General features: G+C 37.2%; 1 protein-coding gene across 2 annotated transcripts in view; it reads right to left on the bottom strand.

The window, feature by feature from the left end:
- Nucleotides 1-18,662, bottom strand: part of CDKL5 (cyclin dependent kinase like 5) — a 133,486-nt gene that overhangs the window by 25,532 nt on the left and 89,292 nt on the right. For both annotated transcript variants that reach the window (XM_062603733.1, XM_062603734.1), the window contains exons 6-10: nt 16,547-16,667; nt 15,295-15,354; nt 9,742-9,832; nt 6,990-7,179; nt 2,565-2,645 (exon numbers count right to left, since the gene is read on the bottom strand). In XM_062603733.1, the coding sequence (XP_062459717.1) occupies nt 2,565-2,645; nt 6,990-7,179; nt 9,742-9,832; nt 15,295-15,354; nt 16,547-16,667 (543 nt within the window). The remainder of the gene's footprint in view (nt 1-2,564; nt 2,646-6,989; nt 7,180-9,741; nt 9,833-15,294; nt 15,355-16,546; nt 16,668-18,662) is intronic.

Below are 18,662 nucleotides of genomic sequence, written 5' to 3'. Positions count from 1 at the left end.
CTGCTGGAGAAGCAAATCAGCCAAGGGTAAAACTTGACTCCACTTGCCTGCTGCTCACCAACAGTAAAGTACTGGTGACAAATCAGAGAAGACAGTCTGTAGTGACCATGAGATGATTACAGTTAGGAGTCAAAGGAAGGATGGGAAGAGAAGCATCAGGGATGGGAGCCAGGATAGCAAACTTCATCTTCTATAAGGAATTACTGTGCAAAAGCTCTTGAAAAACTGCCATTAGATCAAAGGCATGCAAGGAAGCCACTTGATTTTTGAAGAAATTTTTTGAGAGTTCAGTAACAAATCATCTAATTGTACAGAAGATCTCAAAAATTTGCATAAGGTTAGACTGGCTAAACAGGGAGTTTCTTACTGAACAAAAATGCAAAACAGGAGTGTATTAGAACTAGAATCAAGGACAAGATACAAAGGTGAAGATTATAAAAGCACTGTGTTAGCACAAAGGTTAGGCCGCTTTCAAAGGCTCGAGTCCAGTTGGAGGTAAGGCAAATGAAGAACACCAAGGGTAGAAAGAAGAGGTTCTACAAATATTGTAGTAGTCAACTACTCAGAGTAAATGCATGTCTGCAGCTGAATATGGGAGACAACTGGATGACAGATATTAAAAAAAGACTGAAATACTCAATGCCTTTTTGCCCAAGTCATCACATGCTCCCAACCCCAAAATACATTCTTGAAAAACAGCATGATTTGTGAAGAAGATGGAAGGAGTAAGAAACCAACAGGGCCAGATGCGTGCCTCTTCATTAATCTAGCCCAGAAATGCTCTCTAAACAGAGATACATCAATAACTCCTTACTTCAGCTTGCATAAATTGAAATGTAGGTTATTGAGTAATCTAGTAATCAGATCTGAGGTATCCCTGGGAATGCAGATAATGAGAAACACACCAAGCGCAGACATGTGCCAGACTGTCCAGTGTCTGGAGAAGAGACAGACATATAGCAAAGTATTTGCAGCATTTGTAGCTGCTTAACCACAAGTCTCTTCTGTTCCTTGTAGTCTCTTGCTTATTCTTTCAAACGTTCCAAGTCCTGAAGTACGTAATGTAGGTCAAACACAAAGTATCCCCTGTACAGAATCCCTCACCTTTCCCACCTCATAGGGAGAAATACGGACAGAAAACTTGCTTCCCTAAAATTCCAGTGCTTCATTTGACAACTTTGTAACTTTTAAATCACACCAAAAGAACCCAGAAGACACTGAGATAAAACATAAAAATTAGGATAAAATTAAAATAAACCTCACACCAGCATGTGTAACAGTTGTCTGAAGAATGATGTTGAAATTGCTGTTCTGCAATACCTGCTACTACAGCTCGAGCTACAGCTAACCATGACACCAGAAAAAAGTTTCTGTGAATTAAAAAATAGAAGAGAAGGTACAATATCAAAACCAGCAGGTTTTGAGGTACCTCATTTTGCAGACTCCGTGAAACCAAGATAAAAGCTATGCTGACTCTTTTCACAAGGCAGGGAGATTAAATGAAAGCAATGTGAACCAGTTGTGTTGAAGAAAAGAGTAGAGCAAATTTGGTGTATTTCTGCTGGTTGCATCAGTACTGCTAAAAGCAAGTAAACACACAAGTATACCCCAAAGCAGCTGACCTTTGGTTTCCAAGACAACTGGCACAGATGGGCTTGAGACCACTCATTTAGTTTAGAATTGATTAGCCATAGCCACACTTCATGCTTGTCCCAGATTGCCTTTAATTCTTAGGTGGTACCCTTGTGATTCTAAACCTAATTTTTGACATTATAACTTCTTTTTTCAGCTTACGGTGGATGAAATAAAGGGAGGGTTGTACTGCAGCCTACCATGCGATGTTTTTATAGTATAATAATAAAAACAATAATACATGTTGCATACCCAGAAACATGGCACAAATATATAGTGCTATGTTTTACGATGTTTGGCCATTTTGAGGGCACCTAGTTTACTCTAATCCCCTGTAAGAAACTCTCTCAGGACCATGTCCTAGTTTGGCCATGGGTAACTAGCTGACTTGTTCCAAAACAGGACTGAAGAGTAATTTAGCATACACCCTGTGTAGAGGTGAAGGAAGGCAGGCAGATTAAGGGCTTAGATTAAAAAAAAAATACTGTGCTTCAAATTTGTCTTTGACAACTGTCCACATCCTCATGCTATTCCAACAACAAACGATCAACTCAGATTAGCCTAAATACTCTGTAGATTTACCTAAATTTTTTACTGGTTGAGAGCTCATACTACAGCATTACTAAGGTAACCTGTGCATCTGAATGTATGTCAGTGTGAATGCGTATTGCTGCAAATGATGGTGATTCTTTTTTCTGTATTATATATTGTTTATCAAATCAGTCCAACTTGAACACTCTCCTGGCATTTGCAAGGGGTGTTTCTTCCTTATTCCTAGGAAACATCAAGCCTTGCTACAAACAATGGTGATATCAAAATATCTCAAAGGAAGCTCGCAAGTACTTTTAAGATGTATTATACTGGGAAACAAATACAAAAAGTCTCATCTTTCTCTACATATTACAGACAGAAAATAAAACACATTTTCCTACCTTCATAAGATCAAGCATTACACCACTTAAAATTCCCAAGTATCTTCTCTCTAAAGACTGTGGATGATTGACTGCTGGAAACTGTAAAAATAATATAGCATAAATATACTGGCAATGTAAACAAGGTATACATGAATACGGTACTTCAAAACCAGAAACTACATAATGAATCAAGGCATGTAATTAACGGGAATCATTGGCACTGAAAAAGTTACTGATTCATGAAACAATAAAATAACATTATAATGAAAACAAATAACTGTTCATGTATAACGTGCATTTGCTCAACCAAAGAAAGAATTCTTGATCAGCAGCGCAGTCAAGGAACCTCTCTCAAATAAGAAATAATCAATTTAGTTTTATAAATGTGTTTGTAGCATTACGATTAACAAAAGGTGGGAGGTTAGATTCAGAAATAACCTAAGTAATACATACTTTTAAAGATTAAAAATAGCTTTGAGAAAATTTGAGAGAGTAAATACAGTATTAAATAAATGCTAATGATTAACAGATATTTCCATCAAGGTTTGAGCGAAAAGTATCAAAACCCCAAAGGTTTAAGACTCAGGATTACTCCTGTGGTCGTGCTGCAGTAAGAACTGGCAACACCATGAGAAGTAGTACATGTTGCTGGAGGGCACCTTTTGTCAACTAGAGTCTGGACAAAACCTCATGAAGGCAGTATTTGACACTAACCCTGTCTAGAAAGAACAGGAGAAGCACAAACCGTTTGAAGAAAGAAAAAATAAAGCACAGATTATTTAATTTTTTTTTTGCTTGCTTTGTTAGCAAAGCAAAAGTAAGACAGAATTTTTCTTCTTATCAAATGAAAGTTGCTATTTCACTGCTATAATGTACCATCAAGTACAATGTGCTGAAAAGAAACAAAGATCCATTTCTTGACTGCATTGACCTGACAACAGACATCAGATAAACTCATTTCAGTGCTGTAAGTTAAAATTTAAAACCTAAACATATATGCCAGTGTGTCCAGAATTAGAAATTAAGGCTGGATTTCCAACAGAGGCATAAAAACCCTCATGGATCTAACTTATGCTGATTTTAGAGAAATACGCATTTGAATACCAGAGAAGACTGGAAAACAGACAAACCAAACCAGCAATCAGCCAGCCTATTGCATTAATCACCGTTTATCCATAGCTATGCAGCTGAGATCCAGACTCTTTGTTCGCAGTTCAGAGAGCTGTGGAATTTGCCTAATACTATGCAAGTGTTTCAGTTGCAGCCTGGCTTGATCCCATCCACATCCTAAGTATTTTCTAAAAAGTCATCTTAAGCTAAGACATCAAAGCAAGAATACTGACAATAGGAAGGACATAGTGTTCTTGCCTACAGATACATGAAAGCCATCATTGTATGTTCAAATGGGCTCAAGTCATACATAAAATATACCCACATAAAATACTGAGTTATGGTTAAAAATCACTGGAAATACAAGAAAGCAATAAAATTCAAGTCAGTGATTAAGACAAACACAACAAAACCAAAACATCCACAAAGATGAAGATAAAATTTTTACATGGGTGTTTGCTATGGTATTAAAACAGATGAGAACTATATGTTTGGTCTAAAAATGCCAATGAGCAGAGGTACTGAAGACTTTCATTCCTTTACTTTCACTTTTGCATTTTTCAGCTCTCGCATCTAGGGCTTGCCTATATTTACATGATCACCTTCCTCAGATTAAATATACCATCAAACCTACGCTTTAAAGAGCAACCCAGAATTAACATTCGTTTCCAAAAATGCATTTTATTTGGAAGTAAACTGCATTGCATGTGCACTGTATGCATGTGTTAGACCACTATGAATTGCTGCCAATTGCTTGTACTAGCATTATTTTTCATAAATTACATTATGTGAGCTTTGAAGGAAAATGAAAGAACGTTAGTTTACATGTTTTTGTTCCTAAATATTCTCTATAATTCTCTGTAAGTCCTATAATTTTCTCTTTACTCTGCTTTTTTTGAAATGGCTTGCTAATGATTGAGAATTTTAAAGTCCAAGTCTGCTGTGTTCATCTTAGATATCAATTTAGATGAATCATGGCTTCCATGCTTTCTCCACTTTTTACATGAACCAAATGGCAAAACATACTTGTTTTCATGAAGAATGACTATCATAAAGAAGATTTTACATCTGGAATGATCAAGGAAACATGAAAATGTGCCAAAGCCATGCAAAGCAGTAATAAGAGATGGCTATTCACTGGAATTGTTCAGATTCTCCAATTTATGATTTATTTGCAGAACAATATTTACAGCTCTACATTATCACTCACATTCCACAAAGGCATGAGCCTATTGGTACTTTATGATCCCATATTATTTTATTTTCCTTAGGCATTCAACATTCCATGGATATTTCTCCCTCAGAAGGACTGAAAAGAGATCACTAATACCCCCTAAACCTCAGAACTGAGGAAAACTGTGTACATATATATATATTCTTGGAGGAAATGAGCAGAAAAGACAGAATGTTTGTAAATATACATCTGTATACAAGTGCATGTGGTGCTGGAGTGTTCGTATTAGGATTTTAAAAATCCCATGCTATAGTATGGCAGTACTCACAGTTACAGTTATGCAGAAATTCACAAAACCTAAACATATGGATAAACAATTCCACAGCATGGCTAGCTTCAATCTTGTGAATACCCAGAGCCAGATCCAGCTTGTAAATAATAATTTGCATGATTACAGCTTACCCTCTATCTACTCTGCAATAGAAAATCTTCCACTGCTAAACATTATGCTACATTCAGAAAAATGTACTTTTAAGGTTGTCTTATAGCATGAATCCCATGATGTAACTATTGACTATCACATTCAGAAACAATTTTTTTCAGTATTTTCATCTTTAAGCCATTAATCAGATTTTACTTAAGTGTTTAAAAAATGCTCTTTATTAGAAGGCACATGTCACTGTCATCATCACTAGTATCCTGACTTTACAGATGGAGCTAAGAAGGCAGCAACACGTTTGAGGGCTAGTAATAAACCACTGATCCAGGATGAGAGCAGAGACTCGTAACTCTCAACCTTGTGTTAATCACGTTAAGTCCATGCTCTCTTCTTGAATTACTGTATTTTAAAGCTACAAAACAAAGATACTTCAATCTCATCCTAAGACATTACAGAGCATTTATCCAAATTAGATTACACTGCACAACTAAAACTGCTGTAAAACAGTTGAAGAAGCAGTAATTTATTTTGCTTACAACTTTTAAAGCACTGCTTTCCTGATAAGGGGTTATAAATTTTTTAAACAGGAAATCCTATCCAGTCGACTGTTCTAGACAGGGTCAAATATAAATAGGAACTTGCGAGAAATGCTCATCTAGTAATTGTTTTAAACCCTTCACCAATGGAGATCTACAAACTTCAATAAAAACTCTTAGGAAATAGCTATCCTAATACCTAAATAATTATCATAACACCTTAACCCAAGTATTTATTTTCTTATCATCAACAGCTAAACCCAATCAATAACAACTTTTAAGACACTTTAACATAACGAGGTCCCCTCTCTTTCCCTCTCATTCTCTAAATTTTCTCTTTTACAGGGTAAAACTCAGATCTTGAGTCTTTAGCACAGATTAGGTCTTCTAAAACCTTTCTACTCCTTTTTATGGGTTTTTACACTAATGATATCAGGCCATTTGTCAAGAACAAAGATTCACCTTTCCAAGCAACATTCATGAATAAAAAATGCCAACCCAAACTGAGTTATAAGGAAACATGAGTAACAATACCTGGTCAGTGATTGTAAAGATAACAAAGCTATTACTTATGTATATTGCTTCTGGGATTTTGCCATATTGCACATACCAGCTTGAGCAGCTTCTTCACACTAGTGTGTCTGTCATTACATGTTATTAGCAAATCCCTGGAAGGGGAACAATGCTAACATTAAGAAGAGCTTTTTTACTCATGTGGCTTACATCAACTCTCCACAACTATAAGTCAAAAGGCAAAATGGTCTTCTGCCAGCAGCATCTGTGGCTTAGATTATTCCAACACAGTAGCCTGAAGATAGCAGTCATGCATTTTCCATACCTTGAACTGACAGAGCTATGCCACTAAATTTCACATTTGCAGGGTAATGCTAAGCTGCGTATAAATGCTAACTTGCATGTCAAAAAAGTGAAAGAAATGAAAGAAAAATTTTTATTCAACTTTAAGCAGTAGAAATAACACATTTATAAACTCAGTACTGGTGTGATCAGAATTTTACTTTAAATTATGAATGCTTATAGTCTAAATATCCTATACGTACACAGAAACACATGCGATACGTAATGCACAATGTAAATGAAAAGAACTTTCACAGCAAGAATGGCAATACTGTAAATACTGTGTGAGTAAACAAAATAACAAAAAAAAGAACAAAGCTTTCTCTTACCCGCAAGCCATGGAAGCGTGGGTTGCTATAGAAGAGCTTCATCTGCTCGGCTGGCAGTGGGCCTAGCACCTTCTGAATGGTAAAGAGTTGGTCAATCTCACTCTCACCAGGAAACAAGGGCTGCCCATCACTCAGCTCTCCCAGGATACAGCCTACAGACCACATATCCACAGCCTTTCCATAAGGGGCTCTGTAAAGTGAACACACAATGTTGTCTTTCACTAACTGACACTGTCTTCTTACTGAGCTGTTTCAATTTACAGGCCATATTTCCCATGGCCTGCTTCCTTACAACACAGAAAAAATAGACTTTCATATTAAAGAAACTACCTCAAATACCAAGCCCTCTGTTTCTGCCATGGATTGCCTGACATATCACTGCGTGAGTCAGCAGGAGCAGAATTCCCAAGTACCCCAAGCGATCTGGCTACCTTTGTGAAAAATCTTATCACAGTACCACAGTATGCTGGAGATTGGAAGGGACCTCAAAAGATCATCTAGTCCAATCCCCCTGCCAGAGCAGGAACACCTAGATAACGTTACACAGGAATGTGTCCAGGCGGGCTTTGCATGTCTCCAGGGAAGGAGACTCCACAACCTCCCTGGGCAGCCTGTTCCAGTGTTCCGTCACCCTCACTGAGAAGAAGTTCCTTCTCAAGTTTAAGTGGAACCTCTTGTGTTCCAGTTTGCACCCATTACCCCTTGTCCTATCACTGTTTGCCACTGAGTAGAGCCTGGCTCCATCCTCGTGACATTCCCCCTTTATATATTTATAGACACTAATAAGGTCACCCCTCAGTCTCCTCTTCTCTAAACTATAGAGACCCAGCTCCCTCAGTCTTTCCTCATAAGGGAGATGCTCCACTCCCTTAATCATTATGTACAGGAATAGTCTTCTGACTGTGAAGCAGTTACCATTCCCAGTTAAACTACCATTAACTTCTCTGCTCTCCAAGGGGTTAATGACTCTGCTCTATTTCTGCATTATATTTCTTTTTCCATTATGCTTAACAGGTGGATAGGCATCCTGGGTTTGGCCACTGCGAGAACAGAAATAACATAAAATCTTCATTGCAGCATTCACACAGTGGAATTTTTAATTAGAGAGAAAACAGAATGTCCCTGAAAACTATTTCTTAAAAAACACAGGTGAGGCAGCAGTGAAAGCATCATAAAATAGGTAATTCCTGTTTTGGAGCAAAATCACAGGAGGGGGTTTGGGGAGGAGTTCTGATGTGTAGTCTGCGTACACAAGCAATGTTGTGTGGTAAGGAAGATGGTGCCTTGTATTCTAAACTACTAGTAACAAAAGATACCAGGTCAGCAATAAAGGTACTTAACAGAAGAGGCAACATGGATACTCTAGTCAGGAGAAACTATAGACTTGAAAATGGTTTGTAAGACTTCTGTGACATTCCTTCTAAAGTCACAAACATTGAAGAAGTAGAGAATCACCGGAGAACAACTCTTCATCAGAGGCTGTAGCGACAGGACAAGGGGGAGTAAGTTTAAATTTGAACAGGGGAAGTTCAGGTTAGATATAAGGAAGAAGTTCGTTACTGTAGGGTGGTGAGGAACTGGAATGGGTTGCCCAAAGAAGTGGTAAATGCTCCATCCCTGGCAGTGTTCAAGGCCAGGTTGGACAGAGCCTTTGGTGATATGGTCTAGGGTGAGGTGTCCCTACCCATGGCAAGGGGATTGGAACTAGATGATCTTAAGGTCCTTTCCAACCCTAACTATTCTATGATTCTATGACAGTTCATGATTTTCACTCTAAGATTCTGTTACTCGGCAAGTCTGTTTAGCTGCCTACCTCAACTGTACAACAGGTAATGCATTACATACTCGTGGTTGTTCATTGTTCCTACTACAGATTGATGCAACTCCTTTTCTGTATGCTTGAGTTCTTGCTTGTTGAATTTGTAAAAAATTTCGTAAACATCCAACTTATTCCAAGAATCTCTGTTGGATTTTTAGGTTTTGAGCAGAATGACTGGAGAACCCTTCTCATGTAAAAGAAAAAGCATATAAAAAGAATAAAGACCGGAACAAAGATTGAACTGAAACCATATCTCACTCTCTTTTTGAAACTTGTAATCCAACAACTCAACCTCTGTTTCAAGATATTTTTCAATTACAGCTGGCTTGCCTATTTCTGGAATAAGACAGCACCAAGTGTTGGAGGTGACAAATCCTATGCTAAATCTGTTCCCTTTGCTCCTTCCTTATGATGTCCTTCAGTAAATTCTTCCTGTCTAGTAAAAAGCTAGCATCATCCTTCTCAGCCTTTACCAGCACTTCAGCAGTGCTGGTAAAGGGTAACTGGAAATGAAAACCAAATTATAGTTTTGACTGAAAGGATGAAGAGGAGCGTAGTGTGGTGAAAGGTGCACTACCATTGCTATGTAACATCTATCACAAGGCTCATGGAATATCTTAAACTACAGGACTACCATGGAAACCTCTTATAAAGAGGATGGGCAGGCAGGAATCTGAACTACAACTGTTATAAATTCAGCTTTATATTTTAATCAGTTAAACAGTGCTCAGCTCAAGACAGATCAACATGTCAATGATTCATACTGACTTACTTGGAAACAGAAAAACTTAATGAAAATCTGAAAGCCTCTTGAAATATTCTCTTTACATCAACAACAGCTCTCAACAGTGTAAATCTTACAAAAGGTGCTTGAAAAAAAAATATAAAGAATCAGTCAAGACTTATCATCATAGTTCTGCAAATTGTACTTACCCAAGCAAGAGTTCAGGTGAGCGGTACCATCTGGTAGCCACATATTCTGTATAGTTAGCATTGCTTCCTTCAGAGAGATTACGAGCAAAGCCTGTCAATGAAACAGTGTAAAAGATTATATCCTATTTTAAATACAACATGCTTAACACTGTGGATTTTGGCAGTTAAGAGATCACACCTATTTATATAGAAGTGAATTGTTTACAGCTCCTAGCAGAGAACAATTTCTGCAACAATTGCTTGTCTATGGAATTGCAAGCTTTTATTGGTAAAACAGTGAAAGTGAGCATGTTTGTTTTAATGACTACCTTATTTGTGTACTCTCCTCAGAAGTCTGTGGGGTTTTGCTATTACTTGTGGTGCTTTGCCATAATCAAAACAGATCGATAAAAGTTACCTGTTAGTATGGCGTGCAAGTTATTGAACTATTGCCACTAAATGTCACCGAGATGCTGCTTGCAGAATTCATAACATTAGAAACAATGCTCTTCCAGTCATGGATCCTAACTATTACAGTCTCACTGCATTCAAATTTTTAAATTGGTCAAGAAACTATGTATTATTCTCATCTAAGGACACTCCCTCCCTGAGGGTGAGACTGACTGACCTGTAGTTTGGATGTGGTATTAAAACTTGGTCCAAAATTCCCTTCAGTGAAATCCCAATGAGTCTTTCCCTCATTGCATGAGTGATGAAGAAAGAATAAAAATTCCGAAGTGTTGCAGAGGTATAGGGTATAATTTAATTTTCAGAGCCAGTAAGTGCTACTTCAATGCAAAATTCATTTTTCTTTATATCTGAGTTCTTACACAGAAGCTGCCAAAATCTTTTTTCCCTCACAAGTTTGGTTGTAAGGTTGCAATTTTTTTTTTTTTTATTTTTTTTTTTTAATTCTGAAAGTCTATCTCATTTGGCAGCTTTCTGTGAGGGAGCCCAGCCATTATTATTATTATAATATTGATTTGAGAAAACAATGATAACTGTGTTAATGGCATAGGTTACAGCTGTTGTTTTTGTCAAGACAGCTCTATCTTCAAGAGTTAGCAAACTAAAAGGCATGTATGATGAGGAACAGATATTTTAAAGTTGCCCCAAAATAATAACAATTCTGTTTTGTTCCCATGAAGTCTAATGAACATTACTGATACTGCTGGAGAGGAATTTTTTATTACTTGTAACACTGGGATTGAGTAAATTTCTAAACATTACTATATTTAGAACTGGTTAGGCAGCCCTGTTTCTGTTTCAAATTACATGACCTATCTGATTAATCTTGTCCATGAAAAATCTTTCATTCATGTATTTAAAGAAGAGAGAGAAGATAACCAGGAGCTACACTGAAGAACTGGGACTGCCAAAATGAACAGTGGGAAGCTCCAAACTCAAGGGCGGTAGGAAATAAGGAAAGGTGTGACATGATACAAATAAACTCATGTGCTAATATAACGCATGAGCCCGAAAGCCCACCACCTCATGTGCACCAGAAAAATTAACAAGTCCAGGATGCATCCTCCTCCCTCCTAGCCAGTTTATTGGAATCTTGTCACACTCCAGAAACCACCAGCAGCTAACATAGTCTGAAAAATCAGCCCTCAATTTTACAGGCTAGATTTGATGTGGCAAAACAAAGGAATATTACTGTCATGGGCTTCAGTGTTGGGTGATGTAAGAAACCATTCTATGGATTCACTACTACACTGACTCTATGATACCATGCTGAAAGGTGATGGACAAGAGAATTCAAAAAGCATAATATTTTCTAAGGACTTTTTTGTCGTTGTTGTTGTTGTGGTGGAGTTAGGATATTGTTTCTTCTTCCAAATTGTGCTAAGGTATCAGGAACAATTTTTTGATACAAAATAAGAGAAGGTAACTACGGAGGAGATTAGACCCAACTCTAAACAGTGAGAAGGAATAGATTAGAAGATCAAGACAGAAGATGATTTGGGTGAGAGCAAGTATGAAAGCCATAGCACTTGCAAATAATGAATGATGACGTATTAAGAGAGAACAAGCAAGATAAGAATTTTCAAGGACAGACTTTAAACTACTCAGACCACAGTAAGAGAGATGTCAAGAAAAAGGTGTAAGGAAAAAAGGAGAAGACTGAATTTCTTACAGAGAAAATTCATAGAGAAAATGAGGTAAATTTAAATTTAGACATAAAGTAAAACATTCTAACATTTTAATGACATGTAAGTATTTTAATGTACTCAACATAAAAAGGACATGGAACTGTTGGAACAAGTCCAGAGGAGGGCCACGAGGATGATCAGAGGACTGGAGCACCTCCCGTATGAAGATAGGCTGAGAAAGTTGGGGCTGTTTAGCCTGGAGAAGAGAAGGCTGCATGGAGACCTCATAGCAGCCTTCCAGTATCTGAAGGGGGCCTATAGGGATGCTGGGGAGGGACTCTTCATTAGAGACTGTAGTGACAGAACAAGGGGTAATGGGTTAAAACTTAAACAGGGGAAGTTTAGATTGGATCTAAGGAAGAAGTTCTTTCCTGTTAGGGTGGTGAGGCACTGGAATGGGTTGCCCAGGGAAGTTGTGAATGCTTCATCCCTGGTAGTGTTGAAGGCCAGGTTGGACAGAGCCTTGGGTGAGATGGTCTAGTGTGAGGTGTCCCTGCCCACGGCAGGGGGTTGGAACTAGGTGATCTTAAGGTCCTTTCTAACCCAAACCATTCTACGATTCTGTGATTCTAATAGATGCTTAGAAACACTAGGTAACCACCATTATTCTGAATTTCAAGAGAAAGCTAAGTGAACACCTGTCAAGAATGACACAGACATGCTTAATCCTTTATTTGAGTAGGTGGAAGAACTAGAGAATTTCTTGAGGTCTTTTCCAGTCCTGTGTTTCATGATTTCTATGCTTACGCATCGGACAGAGATTAAGAGATTGCTAAAACAAGTATTTCTGAAACCATGGTGTTGAAACAGCAAACACATTAATCAGAAAGCCTATTCCCAACAGTCAGATGCATCTGCTGTAATCGGCATTTTGTACTGTTTTTTTTTTTCCACTCCTATTGGCAGAAAGGACACCCACACAACATGTGTCCAGGCAAGCACCACATTCAGTCTCATTTTTATCTAGCACGATATGTACAGAACACACTGCACAAAGATTATGAAGAACTAAATTTTTTTAAAAATTAATGAACTTTTCTATTCGGATTGTTTTGTCCAGTGTGCTATTCAGAAACCTCTAATTACTTCTATATACACATTGGGATGGATGCATAAACCTCTTCTTTGTGTTTGCTGTCGTATAAGGAATGTGGCACTGTATGTGACAAGTACTTGTGTTCCAAAATAAGAATTAAGTTAGGTACATAGACATTTTATAAAGTGAGTTCTTATCTCCTAATCTGTACATGTTCAGGAAACTCTTGTGGCTAATATTGTTCTGACAGACATTTTACAGTAATAGCTTAAGCTACCAGCAATAATGTCAATTAGCCATGAGACTAAAAAATTAAAACTGATTCCAAATTATAAGAGTTACTTGGAAATTTAAATTCAACTAAATCTAAAATATTGATCAAAATTCACACTAACACACGTAAACAGTAAGAAAACCAGAAATTCCCACAATTTAGTCTTCTTTCCCTGAGACTGTGCTGAGCACCATGAGTACATTCTTATTGCATGTATTTTCCAACAGCAGAAGGAAAATATGGCTGTAGCATACAGCATGAGCAAAGCAATGGACCACAAATGTCACTGCTAGTAGAATTCACATCATCTAGTGAGAAAACTGATATCCAGGACACAATTGTACCATTTGTTCAGCTTTATATTTTCCTGTAATACTGTTGCACAGAGGATGTTGACATGAGTTCACACTAACGGTGAATGTTACTTGAGGGAGGGAGGGCAAGGGCCAGGGAAGGCTCTTTCATATGGACAGGGAAGGAGCTGAGGCTGAACAGTTCCCATGAGGACCTCACTGGGTGTTCTTGCTTGTGACGCCGTTAGCTCTGATTGGAGCAGACATTGGTCAAGGGCAGGTGTTGCCTGCTGATTGGTTGTTAAACTCTGTGAAAGGCAGTGATTGGGTCCTGTGCTCACTAACTGCGCAAAGCTAGCGCAGAGAGGGAGCGAGGTGTATGCTACACCAGCCCGAGTGGGAGAGCCCCAACTTGCCAACCCCAGAGGGGTTTCCTTTGCAAGGGGGGGCAAGGCCCTGAAAATGAGTGTACGGTAAGAGAAAAATCCTGCCCACCTGCTCTGTGCAATGGTGCCAGGGTAGCCTGGGCATAGAGCTGCCAGGGAAGGGTGGCCACAGCACTGCAGACAGGAGGTCTGTTGATACCAAAAGACAAAGGCACCACAGAAAGGATGTCTCTCGATACCAAAAAGACAAAGGCACCAAAAAGGCAAAGGTACTGAGGGCACCACACACTCTACCATGGTGCTCTGTCAGAGCTCTTAAGTTCCTTAAAATGCAGAATAAATTGCCCTTAATTCAAAGTACTCACACAGACAAAATCTTCTGAGGCTTTTCCTAGAATGTTTATTGTTTCAGAATGCTTAACCAAAAATGCTTTTAGGATTAAAAGAAATAAGCAGCACTGCAAATGAAAAATGCCTTTTTTGTGTTCCTAAAAAACCTGTTTCAATCTTTTTTCCTTTTCTTTTTTTTTTTTGCAGTTCTTCTTTTCATTCAAAATTGCAGAGGTTTGAAATGACAGCTTACAAACCACTCATGAAAAGTGCCCTTGGGTAGCACTATGGAATGTTTTTTTTTTTTTATTTACCAAGCCAAATTGTAAGCTTTTTAGAGGGAAAAATACTTTATTCTGTGTTTATGTAGCACTCAGAATAAAAATAGATTGTTGGAACAGCGTACACTTTGCTCTGCTGTCTTCTGGGGATTACTCACATGGGCAAAGTTCGCCTTGTGCTTGTGTGCTGATTCTTCAAAGCCATAAATCTGACATTAAACAGGTAGTTATAGGTCAGGAAACACCAGAGTTAACGTTACATACACAACTCTAACTCTAAGCTCCAACCATTCAATCATTAATCATATGTGGACATGCTATTCTTTCATTAATGTAACCACAAATTTTGACCCATAACTACACACATAACAGTCCTTGAAAGCCAGTGGTTCAAAAAACAAAACCTGTAAATTTACTGTATCTTTACTAAACAAGGAAAAATTATCTTTTAAATACACCGGACAGATACACATACAGTTTTGGTAGCCTCCTAATCAGCTTGTCATTTGCATTTTTTTCAGCTGGGTGCCAGAAACACTGCTAGTAAAAGCCTTGTCAAATTTAAGAAAAGATAAATGCAGCATTTCTATCTGCATTTTAATACAGGTGTTTAACAGGGCTTGAAAATTAAGCCCACAGGTCTTTTGAATTAAAGAACTAGCCACCAACCTGAAGAAGCAACCAATTCTGACCACTAAAAGGATTTTAAACTGTACATATTTATGTACATACATAGAACTCCTATAAGGATAAGGCAAAACTCCACTGCAAGAGATTTTCTTTAAAGAGGTTAAGAAGCAAGTATCTATTGAACTTACCAAAGTCACACAACTTCAGCACATCATTGTGGCTTATTAAGAGATTCTCTGGCTTGATATCTGGAGTATCAGAGTGGGACGAAAAAAGAAAAAAAAAGCCATTAACTTCTCTTTTTAATTTTTAACTTTGTCAACAAATATTATTTCATTACAATGTATTTAGAGTTATTCATGCAATCATAAATGAAGCATTACAAGAGCAACTGCTGAAACAGCTTCCAGCTATTCAGTTTGTGAACATGCAGAATTAATTTTCTGCCTTTTGAAGCCTTTTTAAGTGTTTCCCAACAAAATATTGGAAGATAAAAGGTGCTTACAGATATTCCTGGGCAGCAAACCAATATACAGAATACTGCATATTGCAAAATACTACAAAGAACTGACATTTAATCACCCACTTAACCAATCAAACACGTGCTGTGCTCAACATTTTCAGTTATGATGATCTTGATCATCTCTTGTCCATTGTTTACAAAAATGCACTGTCTAGCTTTAAGCCCCCCCCTTTTTTTTTTATTCCTGTATGGATATTGTGGTATCCATTTATGCTGTATTTTTCTAAGTATATTTTACAAAACATTTTCAGACTCTTGCTTATGCTTGATCAGTCTCAAATATAAATAGCATATTGTATGGGAAATTTAATTTATTGGAAACATGAATTAGAAATCTTACTCTTGGAAGGCCACAAAGCAAATACAATTTTATTAAATAAACCACATAAAACTAGATAAAGTCACACATCAAGATATGTACACTCTAAGTGCTTGAAGCTTAGAGGAGAAAGTAAATATACACAGCTAAACTCATGGAAACTGGGAGGAACTGCCTTAAGAAGTAAAACACAGGGTGGACCAAGCTTTTAAGTTTTGGGTTATTTTCCTCCTAATATTCTACTATCACATTCAAAAGTGAAATGACTAAGCATCATGAAATGTTTAAAAAAATTCCTATTCCTTTGGTAATGTCTGTACTGCAGTTTTACTTCACTGTGCATATGATAAAACATTTATACCATATCCTAAAGACTGGACAGCAAGCTTTACATGTAGATGAACTGAGTTTTAAAATGATCTGAAGTCATGCAACAGACTTAAGAGCCAGCCAAATTTACAGTTTTTTTTTTTCTGTTGATATAAAGCAATTGCTTATATTTACGTTAAATGCAAATTACATCAAGCTGTAACATCTTTCCCTGTAGAAAGCAAATTCCTACCTAGGCTTGTTTCCATGCAGAGAACTACACACTTACCTCTATGAACAATATCATTCTTATGGCACCAATGAATTGCTTTAATTAGCTGGTAGATATAGCTTTTCACTTTTTCTGGTGGAACTCCATTTGGCATTTCTTCTAGCAATTCAAGCATATTCTAAATGTTAAAAACACACATTATTTAATATGAAGTTGCACTCTAGTTGCTAGAAAGTAGCATACTTTCAGCATTATGATGCAACGTACTTAGGCCACTGAACCTGGCTGTGCAAAAATCAATAGTTACACACTAAAGGAGTGTATTTTAATCGTAAGCATACTACTACCTGATCTCATTCTAGAGAAAGCACTTGTGAAGACAATAATCCTTAAAGGTGAACCACAACTATAACACAAGTCCTTAAAGGACCACTCATGCTAAAATTTCTAAAAAGTCCTCTTTGTTACAAAAATTTGCTCAAACAGAACCACCAGGACGGTGTGGTTATATGAAAATTTTAGTGGAGCACAGAATTTTGTAAATATCCAATGGTGCTTTAATACACTTTTCTTCATTGTGAAGCTAGTTTACTGCATTGACCGGGCCATGATTAATCACAAACCATGTCTGTACGTGAATGGGTATAGTTAAAGCAACACAAGCCTTTTAGTGAAAATGAAGTAACAGATATAAAACATCTCATAGGTGCAAAAATAGAAACCTAGGCCATATCCTGTAGCTATGTAACAGCAATACTAATCTTAGACATATTTGCACCACACTACCTATGGCCATATTAACTGTTTTATGATATACCTAGGGAAGCAAATAGATTGATTGCTTATACTAATAAATTTCCTCTTTGAAAAAGGACACTTAGATTCCCATTATGTTAGCAAATGTCTCCAATTTTGCACAAGTATAAGTACAGGTATCTTTCACTCTGAATCCTGAATGAATAACAAGCAGCAGCAGCCCACTTGAAGAGAGGAAAATCTTATTTACTGCATACCGAAATACAGGTAAGTATTTTGGCTATGCTGCTGTACACAACTCATTTAAGTATGGATTTGAGCATCTGTAGATTTTTCATTTAAAATATATTTACCTTGTCTTTGACAAACATTTTCTTTAGCTGTAGAGTACATTCCTTTGAGGTTTCACTTACAAAATATTTTAACAAACCCACATATATGACAAAACAAATGGAGACTTATAATATTTGGGAAAAAAAAAACCAACCACAAAAACCAACCAAAAAAACCCACCACCTCTAAGTTTTAAAATCTGTGAACAAATACGAGAACATGTGCTCGAGTATAAATTTCCTTAGAAATACATTTCAGATCTGAGTAAAAAAAAATTCTGTTTAGGAATCACATTGATTTTAGTTAGACTCTTGTCCACATAGAGCCTGTGGATCTGGATAAGTAAGTCAAGAAGTTAGTGTTACAAATAGGAACCAAAATAGTAGCATCATGGCAAGATATAATCCTATATAAAGACATTAACTAAGGAGATGATGAATAAAGGAGATTAGAATAAAGGTGAATTTAAGTAATCTGGATTTGAGTTTTGTAGAGCTAAGATTCCCTAAAGGACACAAGGTGTTCATCACCAGTTAAAATAAAAATTAGCTTACTATAGCACATTTTATTTAATTTCTCCTACTCTCCCCTCATCCAAAAATACAGAAATCATCCAGGTCTTCAAAGAAACTATTTGACATATCTGAAAATGAGAAATGTTCATGGACGGTGATGTTTAAGTGAAAACAAATGCAACCATTACATTAGGCACAGACTATACATGATTTCCACCTTTATCATTATTTTATTCTGATGCAAATAATGTTAAGATATTGCAGCCGGGTGTTCTTACCAATATTAACTATATTTGAAGTAAACTCTTTATCTGATCAATTCAATGTCTCTTACTTATTCTGGTCTTCCAACCCACCGCTATGGACAGCTTAGACAAGTCAACTATAATAGAAAATTAAATGCATGTCCTAAATTGGTGTGTGATGAAAGACGTTCCACGTGTCTGGAATAGTTACAAGGAACACAGGTAGAACAAGCCAAGTTTTGGATGTTAGAGCTACGATCCACCACATCAGAAGGTGCTGAGCTGCTGGTAAAAAACAAAACTGATTTCAGCCAAACTGTGGGC

This window comes from Pezoporus occidentalis, unplaced genomic scaffold, assembly GCF_034315485.1.
Source record: "Pezoporus occidentalis ecotype Australia unplaced genomic scaffold, CSIRO_AGI_Poc_V1 ctg81, whole genome shotgun sequence".
In the NCBI taxonomy this organism is placed as follows: domain Eukaryota; kingdom Metazoa; phylum Chordata; class Aves; order Psittaciformes; family Psittacidae; genus Pezoporus; species Pezoporus occidentalis.
This window is presented reverse-complemented; position numbering and strand designations above follow the sequence as displayed.